This window comes from Cynocephalus volans, chromosome 12, assembly GCF_027409185.1.
Source record: "Cynocephalus volans isolate mCynVol1 chromosome 12, mCynVol1.pri, whole genome shotgun sequence".
Taxonomy (NCBI): Eukaryota; Metazoa; Chordata; class Mammalia; order Dermoptera; family Cynocephalidae; genus Cynocephalus; species Cynocephalus volans.
The window spans coordinates 82,301,757-82,325,200 of record NC_084471.1 but is presented as its reverse complement, the minus strand read 5'-3'; the positions used below and the strand labels follow the sequence as shown (position 1 = coordinate 82,325,200).

Genomic DNA, 23,444 nt, shown 5'->3' with positions numbered 1-23,444 from the left:
ATCCAGAAGAAGGGACTAGTTTAGAAGAGTGATTTTTAACTGCTGGTATTTATCCATGAGTGGATTAAAAAATCAATTTATTTGGTTATGATTAACATATTTAAAAAGGAAGTAAGAGAAAACAGAATAAAATGAAATATAAAATATCAAAGTGTACTGTACACAGTATTGTTACACCTAAGTGTAGTTTGTGTACTGGGATCATGGTGTAGCATATATTTCTTTTCTTCTTTTTTTTGGCAGCTGGCCAGTATGAGGATCTGAACCCTTGACCTTGATGTTATAACGTATTATTGTAAGTCTTGACCAAAAAGTCTTACACTTTTTGAAAACATGGAGATCAAGGGTGCTGGTACCATGAAGGCAAAGGAAATAACTGAGACTGGTGTGAGAAGACTTTTTAGAAAGTATTGCATATAGACATTTTGGTTATCAGGAGAAAAAAAAAAAAACCCAACCCTGATGCTTTATAGCATTTAAAAATGATTACTAATTCTACCATATACCATTGTTCCAAAACTCTGAAACCATATCTAAGTAGTAAAATATAATATGCTTGCTTTACAGGTATACATACACTTACCTCACTTATATTTGAATCTGTTATCCGCCCCTGAATGCTCATTATTTTAATCAGTCTATCTTTTATGTTGGGAGGCAAAGGCTTAATGTCTGTGATATATCTGGAAATATTCTTCATGAAGCACCAAAGACATCTGAAATATAAATACAATATAGTAAATCACACGGTGCCTGTACTGATTCCTAACACTTAATGCTGTTTGTTAACACTTAGCTCTTTCATAAAACAATGTGTACATTTTATATTAATATTTACAATTTCAACTCAGTAAGGTTCAAAAGCTTAGTCTATGCTAACTTATGGACAAGATGCGCTTCCTCTACACTTCTTCTCAGCATACCTCATTTATCAAAATACACTTTAAATGAGGGCTGGCCAGTTAGCTCAGTTGGTTAGAGCAGTGTTATGACACCAAGGTCAAGGGTTCTGATCCCCATACTAGCCAGCCACCAAAAAAAAAAAAGCATTTAAAATGATCAAAAGGAATGTTTTTCTGATTTTCTAAATCAGTCTGTCTAATTCCCCAAGACACAGTTACCACCAAGATTTCAGTCACATATTCCTAAATAAACATTAAACTGGGCCCACTAATTGAAAAGTTGTATCTGTTAATCCAGCAAACTTCTTTTATTTTTTAAAAAACTTATGTGGATAATGAAATTACTAGAGAAAGAACTATAACCACCAAGAATCTGCAAATAGTACAAATCATGGAGATACCAAACTTAGTGCCAATATTATTCAAATATATGTATTGAGTTATCAGATCAAGCAACAACCAAGACCCATAGAACCAACATATCTCATTTGTGGCCTAAAATTCCACACATCTGAGAAACTCATACTTTAAACAAATAAATAAATAAAAATATTATTTAATTTCTATCTACAAATACCATCACATATACTAAATTTTACATTCATGAATGAATGTGGTCATATACTTGTGATCTTTTTAGTGCAATTTTTCCTTTTCCTCTTTTGTTGCCTATGACTTTCCCTCTCCTATCCTTCCCCCCCTCTATTAGTTTAGTTCCCAATGATAACCTAGAATATTCTTTCTTATTTTTATCTGTGCTTGTTTACACATACACACACATACATTTAAAGTTTTGTGGGGAGGGTCTATCATTGTTTCCTAAAATGATATCACGGTATACACATTTATTTTACACCTTCTTTCATTCAACAGTATCTTATGAAATCCCTTGAAGACATCAAATATAGATTCAATTCTCCTTTAATAGCTACATAATACTTCACAGTGTGGATGATTTATTTAGTCATTCCCATAGTGATGAGCACTGTTTCTAGTATTTTCAACGTATGTTGTCACATTATTTTCCAGAAAGTCTGTAACACATATATTTATATGTATGTGGAGGTTCCTTTTCCTTCACATCCTTTGTTTAGTTTTTCACTCAGCACTATGTTTTCCATATCCATCTACTCTTAAATGTTGTATTTTTCTAATTACCAATAAATTTAACAACTTTTCATGAACTTGCTGGCTATATCGACATGATTTTCTGTAAATTGTCTATACATATCATTGGCCAATATTGTTATTATTTGACTTAAATTTGTAAGAGCTGTTTTGGTCAAATACATGACTGCTTTTATATATGTTCTAAATAATCAGAGAATGTATTTACCTCTTTAACAGATGTAATGTACTCTGTGTATGTGTGTATATATATATATATCTGTGTATGTATATGTGTCTGTACAAAATATATTTTGTATACACGTTTGATAGTATTATTTAATTCTTCTATTCTTACTTTTCTACTAAATATGTTGTATTCTTATTTTATGACACTCATATTTTGAAATCTTTTCCTTTAATTTCTTTATAATGAAAATTTTCAAAAATACAGAAAATTAAAATAGGATAATATAAATCTATGTACTCCAGACATAAAATTTTTTTTACTCTTTTATCATATTTGTGTCAGATCTCTCTCTTAAGACATAAAACATTTCAGATAAAATTAAAGTCTCCTTTGTACACCTACTCGGACTTATTCTCTTTATCTCCCTTTGCAGAGGCAACTACTACCATGAAGTTTCTAAAATGGTTCCTGTCTGTAATTTTATTATACTTTTAATACTAATATATATATCCATGAATAATATATAGTGTTGTTTTCTGTATTTATAAAATGTAAGAGTAGGGTATTATTTCTTTCTGTTTTTTTTTTTTGGTGGCTGAGGTGCTGGCCTGGCTTTCTTAATTGAAACATAATTGATTATACATATTTTTGGGTTACAGTGTTGACTATCAGTATATTAAGTGTCTTATCATGACTGAATTTGTCAATTGTCCTCGTAATTATGACAACTTTCCTTTCTAAAACACTATGTTATTAGTTACAAATGCATAATCATATTTTCTTTTGTAATATTCTTTTTATCATTAAGTAATGTCTCTCTTTATCCATAGCAATGTTTTTACTTTAGATTCTATACAGATTGGTTTTTATTTTATTTTACTCTATTTTGAGCAGCTGGCTGGTATGGGGATACAAATCTTGACCTTGGTGTTAGCAACACTGTGTTCTAACCAATGAGCTAACTAGCCAGCCCCTCAGACTGGTTTCATTGTTGCTCCATCATCTTTCTTTGGTTTCTTTTGCTCAACATTATGCTTGTGAAAGTCATCTGTATTGTTGCAGATAGCTATGGCTTGTTCATTTCCATTTTCAGTTTGCTCATGTCTATTTTCATCAATGCATAATATTCCATTGTTTGAACGACTTATCTGTTCTACAGTTGATATACAGTTGGGTTGTTTGCAATTTTTTACTATTATGAAAAATATTAATATGAATATTCTTGGACATGTCTTTTGGTCCATGTGTGCCATGTTTCAACTGAGTATATACCTAGGAGTGGAATTGCTGGCTCATAGGGTATTCATGTGTTTAACTTAATGCCAAACAGTTTTCCAAAGTGGTTGTACCCATTTACAATCCTACCAGCAGTGAATGAGCATTCCTGTAGTCCATATCCCTGTAAACACCTGGCATTGTTAATTTCTAAAATTTTTAGCCATTTAAGTGAATGTATAGTAGCAATGAAATGTGGTTTTAAATTGCAATCCTTGATTAATTAATTTGAGCACTTTTTCTTTTTTTTGGCAGTTTGCCAGTATGGGGATCTGAACCCCTGATTTTGGTGTTACCAACACTGCTGTAACCAACTGAGCTAACCAGTCACATTTTCATTTTTTTAATTGTCCAGTTGGATATCCTCTTTCCTGGAGTATCTACTCTTGTATCTTGCTCACTTTTCTTTTGGGCTGACAGTAGGAATTCCTTTTATATTCTGGATGTGAGCCTTCTGTTTGTTATACATGTTGCAAATATATTCCTCCATTCTGTGGATTGCCTTTTCACTCTATTAATCACATCCTCTGAAGAGAAGTACATTCTAATGTAGTCCAATTTATCAGTGTTTTTCTGTACAGCAAATGATTTTTTTTGTCCTGTTTATAAACTCCTTCCCTGTCTGAAGGTCATGAAGATATTCTTTTGTTTTCCTCTAAAAAAATTGACCAATTGTTCTACCTTTTATTTTTTGACTTAAAAACCACCAGGAATTGATTTCTGTATGTCAAGAATTATGCATGGTCTTAGACTTTACCCTACTTAGGAGCACATAAGTTAGTCTATTACCATTTCGTGGAAGCTGACAGAAGACTTGAGATTCTCGGATCAGAGAAAAAGGACAAAAGCAGTAGCCAGAGTTTGTGTTGGTTCCCCATGTCCTCAGAGTCCCATGGGAGTAATGTAGGTGGGCCTAGATGGATGCTTGCTGTTGGACTGAATGTTTGTGTCCCACCCAAAATTTATATGTTGAAATCCTAACCTCCAATGTGATAGTGCTAGGAGGTGGGGCCTTTGGGAGGTAATTAAGTCATGAGCATGGAGCCCTCATGAATGGGATTACTGCTCTTATAAAAGAGACTCCAGAGAACTCTGTAGCTCTGCTTCTACCATGTGAGGACACAAAGAGGAGCTGTCAGTCTGCATCCCAGAAGAGAGTCCTCACTAGAACCCAATCATGTTGGCACCCTGATCTTGGACTTCCAACCTCTAGAACTGTGAGAAATAAATTTCTGTTTTTTATGACCCACCAATTCTATGATACTTTGTTATAGCAGCCCGAACTGATTAAGATACCAGGAGAATAACACTGGACTTGGAGGATTTGCCACTTTTGTAGGAATCTGAAGCAAGCCTGCTGTTTTTTCAGAGGGAGACAGTACTTCATCCCTCAACTTTGCTTGCTATACACACAACCTTGAGAAATGGCCTAGGTAAAAAGCATTCAGGGTCTTGCATTTTTTACAAACCCAGCAAAAATGTGCAGGTCCATGGAAGACTGCCTCTCCCAACAAGACGCCAACATGTTCTTGGATGAACTCAAATACTGACATAACCATGTCACTCTGTCAGTTACTCTAATTTATGAGACCAACAGAGGTTGAAACCAAATGTGTTCAATTTGTCTCTTATAGCATTTCATTAAGGCTACTATCAATAGTACTCCAAGCAGCCGACCTGCAGTAATGACTTTAATGGTTACCCCAAGGTCCCAGATCCACCTAATTGTTAGTAAATATGGGGGGATGGGAGAAGTGATAAGTAGGTAGATGTTGTCAAAGTCCAGTCTATGATCCATTATGAAACATGCAAGGGTTAGACTGTTATTTCAATGACTATATTTTTCTTTCCTAGGCCTTATAATTTTTTAAAATCTGGGTTATTTTATCCATATTCCCTCAAGGATAACTGTTTCTTCCTTTGTTTCTACTCATCTCTGAAATACTTATTTACAATACCTTTCAAATTGTTCTATTATCTGTAGTTTCTAAAGTACCCAAATTCTCCTATTTGCTATTGAGTCTCTTTAATGCTATTTTTTTCCCTACATGCTTTGTAATTTTTGACTGTTAATAAGCCAATATGCCATTTTTTTTTCTTTAGGTTCTTATCCTTTTGGTGTCATCTTTAAGAAACCACTGCAAAATCCAAGGTCACAAAGATTTACACCTATATTGTCCTCCAAGACTTTTTTAGTTTTAGCTCTTACATTTAGGCCCACTTTCAGTTTTAAGTTAAATTTTGTATGTGGTGTGAGGTGGGGGTCAAACTTCATTCTTTTGCATGTGGATATCCAGTTATCCCAAAACCATTTGTTGAAAAGACTATTATCTCCCACATTGAATTGTTTGGCATCCTTGTTGAAAATCAATGATCATAAATGTGAAGGTTTGTTTCTGAATTCCCAATTCTATTCCATTGGTCTATATATTAGTACCACACTGTCTTGATTACTTTATCTTTGTGGCAAGTTTTGAAATAGAGAAATGTAAGCCTCCTCCAACTTTGTTCTTCTTTTTCAAGATTGTGTTTGGGTATTCTAGATCTACTGCATTTCCATATGAATTTTAGGATCAGCTTGTCAATTTCTGCAAAAAGCCAGCTGGGATTCTGACTGGATATGCTAAATCTGTAGCTCCACTTACAGGCTATTGCTATCTGTTATGTGCTTAATTGTGTCCCCTCAAAATTCAGATGTTGAAGCTTTAACCCCCAGTACCTCACATTATGGCCTTATTCATTATGGCTGTATTTGGAGACAGGGCCTTTAAAGATGGAATTAAGTTAAAACGAGGCCATTAGGATGGACTCTAATCTAATCTCACCTTATAAGAAGAGGAAATTTGGACACAGAGAGACACCATAGATGTATACAAATAGAGGAAAGACCGTGTGAGGATAATGTAAGACAGTAGCCATTTACCAGTCAAAGAGAAAGGCCTCAGAAGAAACCAAAGCTGCCTGACACCTTCTCCTTGGACTTATAGTCTCCAGAGTTATGAGAAAATAAATTTCTGTTGTTGAAGTCATCCAATCTGTGGTATTTTGTTATGGTAGCCCTAGCAAACTTAATACACTGCCTTAAAAAATTAAGTCTCCCAATGTGGAACATGGAATGTCTCTCCATTTATTTAGATCTCCTTTAATTTTTTCAACAATGTTTTATAATTTGCAAAGTATAAGTTTTTCACTTCTTTTAAAAATTTATTCTTAAGTATTTTTTTTCTTTTCGATACTATTGTGAATGGAATTGTTTTCTTAATTTTATTTTCAGATTCATTGCTAAGGTATAGAAATGCAATTAATTTTGGTATATTGATCTTATATCATGGAACCTTAATAAAGTCATTTATTAGTCGTAATATTTTTTCTTGGGTGTCTTAGATCTTCTATACACAAGATCATGACATTTTCTAGTAGAGATTGTTTTACTTCTTCGTTTCCAATCTGGACGTCTTTTACTTTATTTTCTTGCTGAACTGTCCTAACTAAAACATCCAGTACATCGTTAAACAGAAGTTGCAAGAGGGATATCCTTGTCTTGTTTCTGATCTTAGTCTTTTAGCATTAATGTGAAGTTAGTTGTGGAGTCTTCATAGGTGCCTTTTACCAGGCTAAGAGAGTTCCTTTCAATTCCTAGCCTGTTGAGTTTTTATCATGAAAGGATGTTGCATTCTGTATCAACTGAGATGATCATGTGGTTTTTGTCCTTACTTTATTAATATGGTGTATTATATTGCTTGATTTTCATATGGTCAACCAACCTTGCATTCCTGGGATAAATCTTACTTGGTATCAGAATAATACTGGCCTCATAAAATGAGTTGGGAAATGTTCCCTCCTCTTCCATTTTTTGGAAGTTTGAGAAGAACTAGTATTATTTTCTTCTTTAAATGTTTGGTATGATCCACTAATAAAGCCATCTGAATCTGGGCTTTTCTTTGTGAGTAGCTTTCTAATTACTATTATAATGTCTTTACTTGTTGCAGTTTTATTTACATTTTCTATTTCTTCTTGAGTCAGTTTTGGTAATTTGTGTCTTCATAGGATTTTATTGATTTCATCTAAATTATCTTATTTATTGGCATACAGTTGTTTATAGTATTCCCTATAAGGAAATTATAAATCCTTCTATTTGTAAGTTTGTCAGGAATGTCTCTTCTTTTATTCCCGAGTTAGTAATTTCAGTGCCCTCATTTTCTGGGCAACTTAGCTAAACATTTGTCAATTTTGTTGATCTCTTCAAAGAACTAAATTTTGGTTTTGTTGATTTTCTCTATTGTTTTTCTGTTCTCTATTTCATTAGTTAATGCTCTAATGTTTATCATTTTCTTCTTTCTGCTTGCTTTAGATTTAGTTTGCTCTTTTAAAAATATCTTGAGGTGAAAGATTAGATTATATATTTGAGATCTTTTTTTTTTTTGGCAGCCGGCCCATACAGGCATCTGAACCCTTGACTTTGGTGTTATCAACACTGTGCTCTACCAAGTGAGCTAACTGGCCAGCCTGCCTTATATTTTATTATAGGCATTTTATAGCTACAAATTTCCCTCTAGTGTTGCTTTAGCTATACACATTGTATAATTTTTTAGTATGTCTTCATTTTCATTCATCTCAAAAATATTTTATAATATCCCTTGTACTTTCTTCCATGACCTACTGGTTATTAGAAGTGTATGTTTAATTTGCACATATTTGTGAATCTTTCTAATTTCATTGCTATTGATACCAAATTTCATCCCACTGTGATCAGAAAACGTACTTTGTATGTTTAAAATCATTTTTAATGTATTGAGTCTTGTTTTGTGGCTTAGCATATGTTCTACCCTGGAAAACATTCCATGTGCACTTGAGAAGAATGTACATTGTGCTGATATTAGGTGAAACATCCTGTAGATCTCTGGAGTAGTTGGTTTTTAATATTGTTCAAGTGTTCTAATTCCTTGTTGGTTTTCTGTCTAGTTATTTCTATTATTGAAAGTGGGGGGTCAAAGTCTTTAACTATTACTGTTGCCTTGTCTATTTCTCCCTTCATTTCTATCAGTTTTTGCTTCATGGGTTTTGGTGCTCTGTTGTTAGGGACATATATAATTGTTATGTCTTCCTGATGGATAGACCCTTTTATCATTAAAAAGTATCTCTCTTTATCTCTAGTAATCTTTTGGGTTTTTTAAAATATATTTTGTGTGATATTAGTATATCCATCCCATCTTCCTTATGGTTGTTGTTTGCATCATATATTTTCCCTCCCTTTTACTTTTGTTCTGTATGTACCTTTGAATCTAAAATGTGTCTCCTGTAGTTAACATATAGTTGGATCTTGTTCTTTTATCCAGACTGGCAATCTCTGCCTTTTGATTAGATTTGTTTAATTCATTCACATTTAATGTTATTACTGTTACAGATGGGTTTACATCTGCTATTTCATTTTTTATTTCTATGTTTCAGGTCTTTTTGTTCCTCTGTTCCTTCTTTACTGCTTTTTTTGCATTAAGTGAATTTTTTCTAATATTACATTTAATTCCTTTAATACTATTTTCACAGCATATTTAAGTTATTTCCTTAGTGGTTGCTCTAGGGCTTACCATATACATCTTATCACAATCAACTTCAGATTTATACTAACTTCTTTTCAGGGAAATATAGAAATCTCTCTTCTAAACAGCTCTCTTCCATCTTCCTCTTTTTTTGTGCTATAAGTGATATATGAGGATACTTCAGAAAGTTTGTGAAAAAAACAGAATTAAAACATAATATAAGTATTTCTATGAACTTTCTGAGGTACCCTCATACATGTTACATCTATATGTAACCCAACAAATACAGTGGTATGATTATTACTTTATATAATTGTCTTTTAAAGAAGCTGAGAGAAAAAAGAAGCAGCATATATTCATAGTGCTTATTACATTAATCTTTTATTAAGGATTTTTGGTTGTGGATTTGAGTTAGCATCTTGTGTTATTTTCTTAGTCTAACACATCTTTGCTCCCGTTTACCTCCTTTGCGTTACTATTGGCAAATATATTACATTTCTATATGCCACGGATTCAAAATTACAATTATAAACACACTGCTTTATACAATTGCTTTAAAAATCAGTGTAATATTGTGAAAATATATATTTGGTCTTGATCCCTAGTCTCTTGACATACAACTCCTAAAATCCTTAGAATCTCCAAAGTGATGAGTCTTTTTGCATGCTAATGATGGCTGGCAGCCCATATGTACCTTCAAGATGAGGGCTGGTCACAGGAAAGACCAAGGTGGGACTTTCAGTCCCACCCCCCAACCTCTAGGGAGGGGAAAGGGACTGAAGGTTAACCTGATGATCAGTGGTCAATGATTTAATCAATCATGCCTGTGTAATGAAGCCTCCATAAAAACCCAAGAGCACAGGGATCAGAGAGCTACTGGATAGCTCAACATGTGGAGGTTTGGAGAGTGGTGTGTTCCAAGAAGGATGGAAACTCTGTGCCACTTCCCCCATATCTTGCCTTATGCATCTCATCTGTATTCTTTGTAATATCCTTTATAATAAACCAGTAAACATAAGCATATGTTTCCCTGAGTTCTGTGATTCACTCAAGCAAACTAACTGAACCCAAGGGGAGGGTTGTGGGAACTCTGATTTATAGCTAGTTAGTCAGAAGTTCTGGAGGCCTGGATTTGTGACTGGCATCTGAAGATGGAGCAGTCTTGGGGTCTGAGCCCTCAACCCTGTGGGATCTGACACTATCTCCAGGTAGATAGTTTCAGAATTGAATTGGAGGATACACAGCTGGAGTCTGCTGGAAAACTGCTGACTTGCTTGCCAGTGGGAAGAAATACCCATACGTTTGGTCACAGAAGTCAGTCTTCTGTGCTGACGATTGTTGTGCTGTGAGAGACCAGAGGAAAGACAATGTGTGTTTTCCCCAGACTCACTCACTCACTCCCACAATCAGTTGAGAGAAGATTCATTTATACTGTTTTTTTTTTAATAATTATGTAATTTATCAGCACTCATTTTTTCATGTGAATTGAATTTCAATTTGGATTCACTTGCTTCAGCCTGAACAACTTCCTTTAGTATTTCTTGTAAGGTCATCCTAATAGGAACGAATTTTTCGTTTTTCTTCAGCTGGGAATGTGTTTATTTCACCTCAATTTTTGAAAGATAGTTGTGTGAGTTATAGTATTCTTGGTTGAGGTTTTTCCTTCAGCAGTTTGAATATGTCATCCCATTACATTCCGGCCTTCACTGTTTCTGATGAGAAGCCTGCTGTTCATCTTATTGGGGTTCCCTTACACATTTCTCTTGCTGTTTTCAAGATATTCTCTTTGTCTTTGACTTCAGTTTCTACTACTTGAAATTCATTGAGCTTCTCTGATGTATAGATTAAATTCCTCATTAAATTTGGAATGTTTTTAGCAATTATTTCTTCAAATATTTTTTTCTGCTCCTTTCTCTCTCCTTTCGTTATGGTACTCCAATTACACATATGTTAACATGCTTAATGTTGTCCCATACTAGTGAGTTTCTCTTCAGATTTCTTCATCTTATTTTCTCTGTTCTTTGGATTGTATACTCTCTATCAACCTATCTTTAAGTTTGTTAATTCTTTCTCCTGCCAGCTCAAATCTACTGTTAAGCCCCTCTAGGGAATTTTTTATTTCAGTTATTGTACTTTTCAATTCCAGAATTCCCATTTGGTTCTTTTTAAAAAATAATAATTTCTATTTCTTTATTAATACCCTCTATTTGATGAGACATTGTCATCATAATTTGCTTTACTTTTTTTCTTTTTAAAAATTGAGGTGAAATACACATAAAATAAAATTAATCACTTTAAAGTGTGCAATTCAGTAGCATTTTGTACATTCATAATGGTGTGCAACTACCACTTCTATGTAGTTCCAAAACATTTTCATCATCTCAAAAGAAAAGTTGTACCTATTAGGGAGTCAGTCCCCATTCCTCCTTTTCCCCACTACCTGACAACTACCATTTTACTTTCTGTCACACAGATTTATCTGGATTCATACAATATGTGGCCTTTGTATCTTGCTTCTTCCACTTAGTGTAATGTTCGAAGGTTCATTCATGTTATAGCATGTATTAGTACTTCTTTCCTTCTTATGGCTGAATTATATTCAATTGTACGAATATACCATATTTTGTTTGTTTTTTCATTGGTTGATGAAATTGGGGTTTTTCTACTTTTGGGCTAAAGTGAATAATGCTGCTATGAACATTCATGGACAGTATTTGAGTGCTCCATTTTAATTCTATTGGGTATATACCTAGGAGTGGAATTGCAGTAATTATATGTTTAAATGTTTTGGGGAATCACCAAACTGATTTCTTCTTTACTTTGTTAAGTATGTCTTCCTTTAGTTCTTTGAACACATTTATAATAGCTTCTTTGAAGTCTTTGCTAAGTCCAATATCTGGGCCCTCTCAAAGGCAGTTTCTGCTGCCTCATCCCCCCCATCCCCTACTCCCCATATTTGGGTCATATTTTGTTTCCTTGCTTGTCATAATTTTTTGTTGAAAACCAGACAGTTTAGATAAAATAGTATAGCTCCTTTGGAAACTGATCTCCCTGGGATGTGTTGATTTATTTATTTGTTTCATGACATGGCTGGATTATTTTAGTTAAGTCTGTTTCCCTCACTGTATGCAACCTCTGATTTTGCTCCTCAGTAGGCATAGCCTTCACACTGTCACTCTATCTGACAGTAGTTTCAGTAAGCCCCTCTCTATCTCTTCCTCTGATTACTGTTAAGCCTCTGTTGTTATAACACCCAGCTGTTTGCCTCCATTAATTTTAATTTTAATTGCTTCATACTAAAATCCTACATCACTTTTGAGTATCCTTAGGCTTGAACTTCTCCAAACTCTGTTTTAAATAAAGTCAGTTTCTTAGGGCAGAGCTTTGGAAATCTGTTTTGTGGCCTGCCACACACCCTGGGAAAAATCTCTGAGCTACAATTTCAGGGCTGGGAACAGGGACAGTGATGTGCTTCTCTCTAAGCAGCACCCCTGCTTTAGGAGCAGGGTGCTGGGCAGTAGCCTCTGGTCTTCTTGGCTTGATTCTTCTAGGATAGAACCTCTGCTCCATAAATAAGCGGGATGAGGGAGATGTGAACACCAGTACTCTCATCATGACACTCTGAGACTGATCTTCTGTCCTATGAGTGGGGGTGGGGTGGAAGCAACAATCCTCCAAACTCTTGGCTGCACTGACCTGGAATTTAGCCTATGCACAAGTAGCTAGGGGTGGGGTCGGGTAGGGACAAGTAATAAGAAATGGTGGCAGTCTGCCCCTTCCTGGAAGATTATGAAGCTCTTGACTGAGAGCTGGAGGGAGAAGTAGCCCCATCATCCTGGCTAACCCCCCTGAAGTGGGGCTTCCAGTCAAGCTGAGCTGGGGGAGTTAGTCAAGATGATGAGGCTACCTCTCCCTCTAGCAGATGGTGGAGGAAAGGAGCAGATTGTGGTTCAAATGCCACAGACTCCTGATGTTCTTACTAAGTTTAAATAGATTTTCTTCAAAAAATTGTTTCTTCATTTGCTGTACACCCTTAGGAGAATTTCCAGAGACTTTAAATGGTTTTATTTTACAATTTCCAAAATTCATGCTTATTTCACTGAGGAGCAGGTCCATGGAACTCCTCAGACTGTCATTCCATAAGTCTTCGAAATATCAAGTCTTTTCCTCCATTTAACAAACATCAGCTCCCATTAATAAGAAATACCATGACTCATTTTCTTCCATATATATTCTCTGTCACTTTTCAAATAAACTGGTCATTTTAAGTTTGATTACTTTTGAGTACAAAGTCCTTTCATCCCAATGGATTCTAAAACAATTCTTGGAAGGGGTGGAGTGTGTGTGCGCGCATGTGTGTATGTATGCATATGTGCTTTTGTGTGTGGTTTAAAACTCATTTATACACAAGAACCAGTAAAACTGTTGAAATGTGTTCAATATTGAAGTGAAGTAGCTTCCCAACTTATGGCTGGTGGTCTCAGTTAGGTGTTTTGCATTTCTATGTGTCTTTCTGGGTATGCCAAGAATGTAAGACCCTGGCTTAACTGGTCTTTATTTGAACCATTTCCCAGGTAGGCTGTCTGCAGCAGCAATTTTGAGAGAGGAGATATCATTTCACACAGGACAAAGGGCAAATTTGCCTACTGCTTGCCATAAAAACAATGTATTCCCCAAGCTCAGTGTTCTTCTGTAATGCAACCAAAGCCTGGTCAGGCATCCTTCTAAGTCCTGTGTCACCCTCATGAGGTTTGGGGGAGAAGAGGAACTGAGGCAAACATGGTAATGCTCATGCTGCTTTTTCTGCTATTAGTAACAAAGTCTTTTGTCTCTAACACAGGAATCTCATGGCTTCTGCCAGCATCCATGAAACAAAGTAACAGTCTAACCTATTAGCATGTAAGTAATGTAAAATTGAATCCCAGATCTGACAGTTTGGCAATGAGAATTGGATGCTGATAGAAACATGGCTTTACAGAAGAGCAAGATTAAGGGTCCTGTGGGCCAGGTTTGGGGATGTGAGAAGACTCCCTGATATCTGGCAGGGAATGCTCTCACCTGGGTGCTGGGTAAAGGGGGAAGAAATAACGGTCCCCCACTGTCCTACCTGTTGATGAGGCTGAGTGATTAAAAGTAGGAATGAAATAATCAAACTGAATGGTGTTTTGATTGTTGCTCACTCTCTTCCATGTGGGAGGAGGAAGGAATATTATCATGACAATTGGGTAGCAAGTGGGGGGAGAGGGAGGAGGGAGGGAGGTTTTGGTAATGGGCCACAATAATCAACCACATTGTATATCAACAAAATAAAATTAAAAAAACAAACAAAAAACACCCCCAATTGGGTAGCAAGACCTGTGGCTCCAATTAAAAGGCAATATGCTTGTGGTTTCTGATGCAATTAATCCCTAAAGCTGAAATAAATGGTATCGGTAGTGAGGACCTTGCTACTTGTTTTTTGCTTTCAGTGGCTGGCTGATATGGGGATCTGACCCTTGACCTTGGAGGACCAGATATTATTTGATAGATGAGAAACACTGAGAGTTAATTCGGTTGAGCCGCAAGCGAGCAGTCCTTAAAAATAAAAGTGAATGCAAAGCCTTGGCTAATAGTGCAAAGCTAGCTGCTTGTGTACCTGGCTCCTGCCACAGTCTGATATGACTGGTGAGGATGGCTGTGTGCTGGTCATAGGGGTGGCCAAATTTACCAGCAACTGTTGGGTGCAACACAGTGATGTCCACTAGGGAAGGAAAAAAGGAACCTCTGGGCCTGGATGCTCACTGGGAGGTACCCAGGGGAAGAAGTAGTGCCAATATCGGGGTGACATCAATACTGGAGTGGGAGGCAAGGGAAAAAAAAGCATCTTCATTACCCTCACCATTCCTTGTGAGCTGGCCTCTCTGCCACTCTGCATTCCCCACATTCCCAGCTAGGGAATAGCAGTCTTCCCATAGGCTGTTGCTGGAATTCATAACTTGGGCACATATTAAGCTCCTTAGTCTCTGATCCCTTCGGGGAAAGCAGCACCCAAATTCAACTGATAGGGTTTGGGTAAAGTTCTCAGTGGGGAAGAGAAGCTAAAGTAATTTTGTGGGTGGAGTCCTTTAGGCTTACCAACATACTGTTGTTGTGGCTGCTGAATGTATAATTGATATTGATATGTTATGTTACTCTTTCCTGGTCCAAAAGCATCAGAGAGGATTCTCCTGTTCCAGGACTGCCATGTGCAGAGAGATAATAAGAAACATGCAACTCACCCTCCAACCCACCTACCTGACCTTTCCTAAGAGTACAGCAGAATCTATTAAATTCCAGGAGGAGAAAAGGAAATCACGGATTTTAAACACTTAATTGCCACAGTGTTCAGAAAAGCCTTTTTCAAGTACAACATTACTACCTGACTGACACCACTATTACATGCACTTTTTTTTTAAGGCAGCTATTAACCTGATAACAAACTCCTTTTGAAATTGATTGCCTGAGCATGAGGGCTTGTGACTGTATGGCCTGATATTCTCATTTTGGGCTGGATCAACTAGGACTCTACAACTAACAAGGGAAGAGCCCAAAAGGCCTTACTGAATTGGTATGTTCAAGATCATAGTTGGCCTGGCCCTAGTGGGATCTTGGTTTTACATGAAAAAGTGACAGCTTTGGGGGATGCTTTATCTGCCACTCCCATCACTTGAAGTCAAGACATTGGCTCAATGGGGCCCTTGATTCACAGAGGTTCCCCTAAATATCTGGGCTGGTTCACCAGGATGGTTTTCATTGGGTGTCAATAGCTGTCCAGCCTGAATAACTGTGGAAGACACACTGCAGTATGGGCTGGTCTGGGAACGGGCAGATTAAAAACTGTTACTTTTTTGCCTTAGACCAGGTGTCTAAAAACTATGGCCTGTGGTCCAAATCTGGTCTGTTGCCTGCTTTTGTAAATAAAGTTTTCTTGGAACACAGCCATGCTCATTCATTTATGTTATCATCTATGGCTGCTTTCACACTATAATGGCAGAACTCATCTGACCTGTAAAGAAAGATCATTTGACCTGCGAAGTCAAAAATATTTACTATTTGGACCTTTAAAGACAAAGTTTGCCAGTATCTACCTTAGACAATAGACAACAGTCCTATGGTCAAGGCATATAATATTTTTATTGACTCTTGGACTGTTGCCAGTGGCCTAGTCACCTGGTCTGCCACTTGGAAGAACACAGACTGGCAGATTACTGACACTGCTCTTTAGAATCATGAACTGTGAACTATGGAAACAAATCGTAGCCGACAATTAGACAGATGTACATAATAATGGCTCATTTTCTGAAGGAATTGACTGAAATCATTCTGCTAATCAAGTATGCACCACCCAGATTGCTGCCGTTGCTGCCCAGGATCCATCAACATACTGCACATAGCAATACATCTACCATCTAGCCTGGGAACAAAGTAAAGATTACATGTGTCTGGTGCTGAAGCTACCTTTACATGCCAGTCTTATGCCTCCTTTAAAAAGTCAACCTGTTTGTCTTATAGTGAATGAAACAGGCCACATTGCATAGGATGTTGCCTCATTTTGCTCCTGACAAGTTGACTATATTGGCCCCTTGACCCCCCCACCCGCCTTGGGGCTATCATTAATGCCATACTATTGTTGACATTTTTTCAGGTTGTAGTTTCATTGTTCTAGTCTGATCAACCAACTCCATCCACACTGGCCATAACATGTGTTAGTTTTTGGTTTTCCAGACCTTTTGCAGTCTGACAGTGGTGTATGCCTTTTATTGAAAAGGTCATTCAACAGGGGCCAATAGTCAAAGTATTCAATGGACATTTCACACTCATTATCATCCTTAGGCTCCTGGCTCCAATAAGAGGTAACATGGACTTTAAAAAAAAATCAACTAAAAGAGATTTCTGACTCTACCTCCTTCACATTCTCCTGGTTCACACATCTTAGTAAGGTAGTTTGATCACTAAATGCAACCATCCCCTAAAAGGGTTCATATTCTCCTAGCAACCTCCTAGATAATGCTTAAGATGAAAGGGGGAAAAGGTTATCTAGACTTATTCTGAAATTTTGGGATTCCACTCTGACAATTACTGGGCAGGATGCATCTTTCTTTCCCCTGACAGCAACCCCAAACCAGCCTGGTAGGTATATATACTGTCTGGGCTGCAGCCTGGCCAAAAGGAAGCTTAGGGATTTCAAACTATTTTTTTTGTGTGTGGCTGGCTGGTATGGGGATCTGAAGGGAACTGAAACTTAATTCTGGTTCAGCCACCTGGATTCTCTCATTGGACTGAACCCCTAGATCAGGGGTCATCAAACTATAACATGTGGACTGAATCTGGCTAGCTGCCAGTTTTTGTAAATAAAGTTTTATTGGAACACAGCCATACCCATTTCTTTATGTACTGTATATGGCTGCTTTTGCTCTACAAAGGCAGACTGGAGTAATTATGACAGAGGATATGTGGTCCACAAAGCCCAAAATATTACCATCTGGCTTTTCACAGAAAACATTTGCCAACCCCTGTCCTAAATGATGAAATGATAACTACTTGGTTGAGTACACTGCTCATCAAGTCCCCCTACAGTAGCCCATGACAGTCAGAGTAGGAAATATGATGGGTCTCCATATATTTTGTAAAAATGCCCTTGTTCCTCTTGCACTTGACCCCTGAGAGTAGGGGATGATTGGAGAAAAGTAAAGCATTTGAAGCAACTGACAGCCACTCCCCTTATATTTTCCTTTATGCAGATTTCAGCTATATTTCAATGTTATCTTTTTTTCCCCCCAATAATCCTCTCCCCCCACCCCCATCTCTTCTCTCAGTCTTTTTCATATTGGCTTTTTAGTATGCTCTCCTCTGAGCTCAGCTGTGCAGGCAGTACCAGGTATTTCCCACAATAAATGGTTTCCCTTTTCTGTTCCAGTTTCCTCCTGCTGCAACAGCAGGAAGCTAGGACAGAAACAAATAAAATATTTTTTAATGCTGCTATGAGGACTATTAAATGGTCCACAAAGCCCACAGAAAAAGCCTGTTGGTCAAACATAGCAGAGTTTATTTAATATACTGCAGCAACGGAGTCTACCTTGACAGGATTTTGGTAGTGTTTCAGGAGAAAGTTAGGCAAATGTATATATAGAGTTTTGAGGTGTAAGCTCCAGTAGTTTAAGAGGGTGTTTTTTTTCCCCTCAAGATGGAGAATGGGATAGTACTTGGCAAAGTGTGACATAATAGTTTAAGATTGATAGACACACGGTCTTGAAGCAAGCCTTGATGAGCAATCTGTCCTGACAAACATAATGTTTGCTCTAACAATCAAAATGTTTGTCCTGACAGGTCACTGTTTATTTAGATAAGTGGATTTACAAAAGTTTCCCAAAGCAAAAAGTTATTGTTGACATAAGTGGTCTCAGTTCTCAGGCCCAAAGTTGACACAGGTGGTCTCTGTCCTCAAGACAAAATGATAAGTGGTCAGCTAAAACATCAAAATCTTCAACAGCTGTAAAAAAATAATGGGGAAAAGGGAGGTGGATATCCATCCAATATGAATTACTCTAAATTTTATAATTAAAAAAACAACTTAGTAGTTTTTAACCAATCACTGATACGGTGAATCAATCTAACAAAGAAATGATTTTTGGCAAAATGGTCTGCTTCTAATGTAACTGTTGCATAAAATTTTGTCCTTGACTTTCTTTTTTTCTCTATCCTCTCCCTTAAAGGTAGTCATGGCTTCACCTATCATCTATAAAGACTCTACCCCCAGTCTGCTACAGAATTAAGTACTCTTACTTCATTCTGGTCCCTAAGATTCTACTCTGATTATCTGGATTTATGTCTCAGTACTCTGCTATTTATATTGTATCCTCCATTCAAATTGGAATACTACTTTCTGGCTTTCTCACGTATTTCAAATTGCCTGTCAAGACTTTACTCATTACAGGTTGAGTATCCCTTATCCGAAATGCTTAGGACCAGGAGTGTTTCGAGTTTCAGTTCTTTTTGGATTTTGGAATATTTGTAGAACACATGCCAGTTGAGCATCCTAATCCAAAATCTAAAATCCGAAATGCTCCAATAAGCATTATTATTTCAGAATTTTGGATTAGGGATGCTCAACTGATAGGTGTTCTGCAAATATTCCAAAATCCAAAACAAACAAACTCGAAACACTTCTGGTCCCAAGCATTTTGGATAAGGGATACTCAACCTGTAATAAGAGTAAACTGCCTTGACAGGCAATTAGAAATATGTGAGAAAACCAGAAAGTAGTATTACAATTTGAATGGAGGATACAATATCTGTATCTCACTCCCTCTTGGATGCATTCCTTCCCATTTGGAACTGTCAGATGCTACCAATTTTCAAATATAACCCCCTTTACAAAGCTTTCTACTAGTACTGTATGTTCTTTTCCTCATCAGAAATTTCAAAACACTTTGTTAATCTCTCTTTTGTGGTATTATTCTACCTATGTTATAGTTATTTATAAACTTGTACTCTCCCATAAGACTGCACCTCCTTTATCCTAGCTTCATATGCCACATATGGTTTAAATACATGCTTAAATGAATACTGAGCAACTCCTAAAAATAAGGAACTGTGGGTACAGAGAGAACAAAGACTTGATTCTGGCCACAGTAGTTCAGAGGATCATTTGTATGGAAACCTTGGTGAGCCTTCAGGAAAGAGATAAGAATTAAGCTGAGCTTTAGAAGAAAGGTCAGGACTAGGTAACATATCCCTTGTCAGAGTGTTTTCCATGGTAGACATGAAAAAATATTAATAACTAACATAAATGAACATCTTACTATTTGTCAAGCACTGTTCTATAGGCTTTACATGTACTGGCTTTTAATCTTCACAACAGTTCAATAATGTGGGTAACATTATTACTGTCTTCCATTTACCGATGAGAAAACTGAAACCCAGGTTATACTATTTGCTCAAGATTATATAACTAGTAAACGTTAGATGTATGAATAGAACTCAGGTAGTCTTCCTAGCTTACAAAACTGCCTCTATTTTTTGGCAGCTGGCGGGGATGGGGATCTGAACCCTTGATCTTAGTGTTAGAAGGCTGTGCTCTAACCAACAGAGCTAACCCGCCAGCCCTGAACTGTCTTTTACTGATGGAAATAAAATTCCATTTGGATCACGTGTAAAATATATGCCAAGAACTACAGCAAGATCTGTTTCTTTACACGAGACGGAATCTACACAAAGGAGAACCAACCGATTTCTCTTCTATGAAAAGTGACTGTGGACTGAGGCCAAAGAGTTTACAAGATATCATGTAAAATGTCAAATCACGTTGTTTTAGAGAGCCTTCAATAGATTAAGGAGATTATTTTCCTTAGCCTTAAGCTGTCTATTTTTCTTTTCTTTCTTTTTTTTAAAAAAAGATGACCGGTAACGGGATCTTAACCCTTGACTTGGTGTTGTCAGCACCACGCTCAGCCAGTGAGCAAACCGGCCATCCCTATATAGGAATCCAAACCCGTGGTCTTGGATTTTCACGTGGCAACATTAATGGACTCAAAGGTCCTGGAGAGAAACAATTGCCACTGTAACTGCAATTTCCAGCACAATTTCTGGTATTAAATAATTAATAATAACTATAACTACCACTTAGTGTTGTTTATTATTTGCTAGGCATCCTTCCAAGGCTTTACATGTGTTAAATTTGTTCCTCACCACCACTCCACGCCCTGGGTGCTATTACTACACTAACTTTACAGAGAAAGAACTCAGGCACAGGGAGAGGTTAAGCGACTCGTCCGTGGTCACATGCCTGTGAATGGCAGAGCCGGGAGCTGACCAAGGTCGCTGTTCTTAACCACTCTGCTACCTACTGCCTCAGAGAGTCGATATTTACCCGTTACCGTAACCGGGTGGGATGCTGTTGAAAGCTTTTCAGGGCCCCATCTAGTGTTGTGTTTTGTTCTACTAAGGCTTTTAGCTCCTGACGGAGGCCGTCCACCGCCGGAAACCACCGGCCGTTGGGCGGTTAAGGCCGACGGAGACATTTGCCCCCTCGTCAGGGAGCGCCCGGGGCAGAGGACAGAGGGGCAAACCCGCTCAGCAGCCCACTCCGCAACCGTCCTCAGCGCGGAGCCAACAAATCAGGAACCCAGGAGGAGAAATACCAGCGGGGCCTCCTCAGAGGTCGAGAGGTGGGAAAAGGGCGGGGAGGGAGAGCAGCGCAGGGCCCGGCCGGACAGAGGAGGTGCCCGGAAGGGGAGGCGGGACGGGGTGGACTCACAGATCCAGGAGCTGACTGACCCGCCGCGGCCGAGGCATCGCGACCGCCCTCGGAAGCCTCTTCCGAGGAACCAGAGCCTCCAGAACCCAGCCAGGGACCGTCCGCCAACTCCAGTCGCCCGCGCGACGCGAAGGTCCGTGTGACGTCACAGATTCTTCCGGCGATCAGGGAGTGGCCACGCTCGGGACTACGGAGGGAAAGTAGAGAACACCCCTTGGGGCGGAACCACTGAGGGCTGCGCGGAAAAGGCGGGGTATGATAATATGTAGAGAAGCCCTAACTCGGGTGAAGCACGACGGGAGTTGTAGTTCCTCCATCCCGCGGGCGTTGGCCCTCAGCTGGGCTCCGGGCAGTTCTCTGGAGTTCCAGCCCTGCCAGCAGCCTAGCCGCTACTCCACGAGTCGAGAACTATCCTGTGGCGAAGGGAGTGCTGACAGGTCGCTGCTCTTACTCAAGGGGTGCGTTGGATGCTGGGCCATGGACTTGGCGGTGTACACCGGAGACGCCCCTATGTGACCTGGAATACGGACTCCGGTGACATCAAACAAGAGCGATCAGAGAGAGAGGATCCGAGAGTGACCGCCGTTTGCTGAGCACTTGCTATGAAATACGCAGAGCTACGTGCTTTCCGTGCTTTATTTTAATAATTAATCATATTCGTTATAATCCTGTGAAGTCGGAATTATTTAGCCTTATTTAACAGATGAGGACACTCCATGCCAATAATACGCTAAGTAAGAATTTCATTGTGGATGAAGAGGGGACTTACTGAAAACAGAAAGATTTGAACAAAAGAAAGCACACCTTTCCCCAGGTGGAATTCTCTTTCTTTGGTTCTCCTGCAGAGTACTTGCTGCTTTTTAGTGCTTTTTCATTCTTTCTTGTTCTTTTCTTTAATTTGTTCTTTATATGTCTATGACCTCCCATGTATCAAGAAAGTTCTTAATGGCATCTACAGTGCTGAATCCTTTTCTGAAGATTTTCAGTTTTACTCTGACCAGTTCCATCAGATGAATCACTATGTGTGGCAGCGTAGCCTTATGAAATGTATTTCTTAAATAATAAGGCTTGAAGTTCAAAATTATAACTTGATCAATGAGCTGCAGAATGGATGGTATCTGCAGGCATGAAAGTAACATTAATCTCCTTGTACATCTCCATCAGAGCTTTGGGTTACCAGCTGCATTGTCAATGAGCAGTAACAGGTATTTTATTTTATTTATTTATTTATTTTTATTTTTTTAAAAAAGATGACCGGTCAGGAGATCTTAACCCTTGACTTGGTGGTGTCAGCACCACGCTCAGCCAGTGAGCAAACCAGCCATCCCTATATGGGATCCGAACCCGCGGCCTTGGTGTTATCAGCACCACACTCTCCCAAGTGAGCCACGGGCCGGCCCAGTAACAGGTATTTTAAAAAGAAACTTTTTCTGAGCAGTAGGTTTCAACAGTGGCTTAAAGTATTCACTAAACCATGCTGTAAACAGATGTGCTGTCCTCTGGGCTTTGTTGTTTCATTTATAGAGTGTAGGCAGAGTATATTTAGCATAATTCTTAAGGGCCATAGGATTTTTGGAACGGTAAATGAGCATTGGCTTCAACTTAAAGTCACCAGAGGCATTACCCCTAACAAGAGAGGCAGCCTGTCCTTTGATGCTTTGAAGCCACGCATTGACTTCTCTCTAACTATGAAAGACCCAGATGACATCTTGTTCCAATGGAAAGCTGTTTCATTTACACTGAAAATCTGCTGTTTAGTGTAGCCACTTTCACCAATGACCTTAGCTAGATCGTCTGGATAACTTGCTGCAGTTTCTGCATCAGCACTTGCTGCTTCACCTTGACTTTTATGTCATGGAGGAGGCTTCTTTCCTTAAACCTCACAAACCAGCTTCTGCTATATTCAAGCTTTTCTTCTGCAGCTTCTTTACTTCTCTCAGCCTTCACAGAATACAATTAAAGTTAGGGCCTTGCTCTGGATCAGGCTTTAGCTTAAGGCAATATTGTGGCTGGTTTGATCTTCTATCCAGACCACTAAAACTTCCTCCATATCAACAATAAGGCTATTTTGCTTTCTTATCATTCCTGTGTTCACTGGAATAGCACTTTTAATTTCCTTCAAGAACTTTTCCTTTGTATTCACAACTTGGCTATTTCAC

General features: G+C 38.2%; 1 protein-coding gene across 2 annotated transcripts in view; it reads right to left on the bottom strand.

The window, feature by feature from the left end:
- The window catches only part of AMN1 (antagonist of mitotic exit network 1 homolog), a 64,412-nt gene extending 42,982 nt beyond the window's left edge, over positions 1-21,430 (bottom strand). The window contains exons 1-2 of one of the 2 annotated variants that reach the window (XM_063075004.1): positions 21,306-21,430; positions 584-716 (exon numbers count right to left, since the gene is read on the bottom strand). In XM_063075004.1, the coding sequence (XP_062931074.1) occupies positions 584-700 (117 nt within the window). In that variant the 5' untranslated portion in view covers positions 701-716; positions 21,306-21,430. Of the gene's footprint in view, positions 1-583; positions 717-21,285 lie in introns of both variants that reach the window. The other variant, XM_063075003.1, reaches the window with a different exon arrangement.
- Between the last annotated feature and the right edge of the window lie 2,014 nt (positions 21,431-23,444).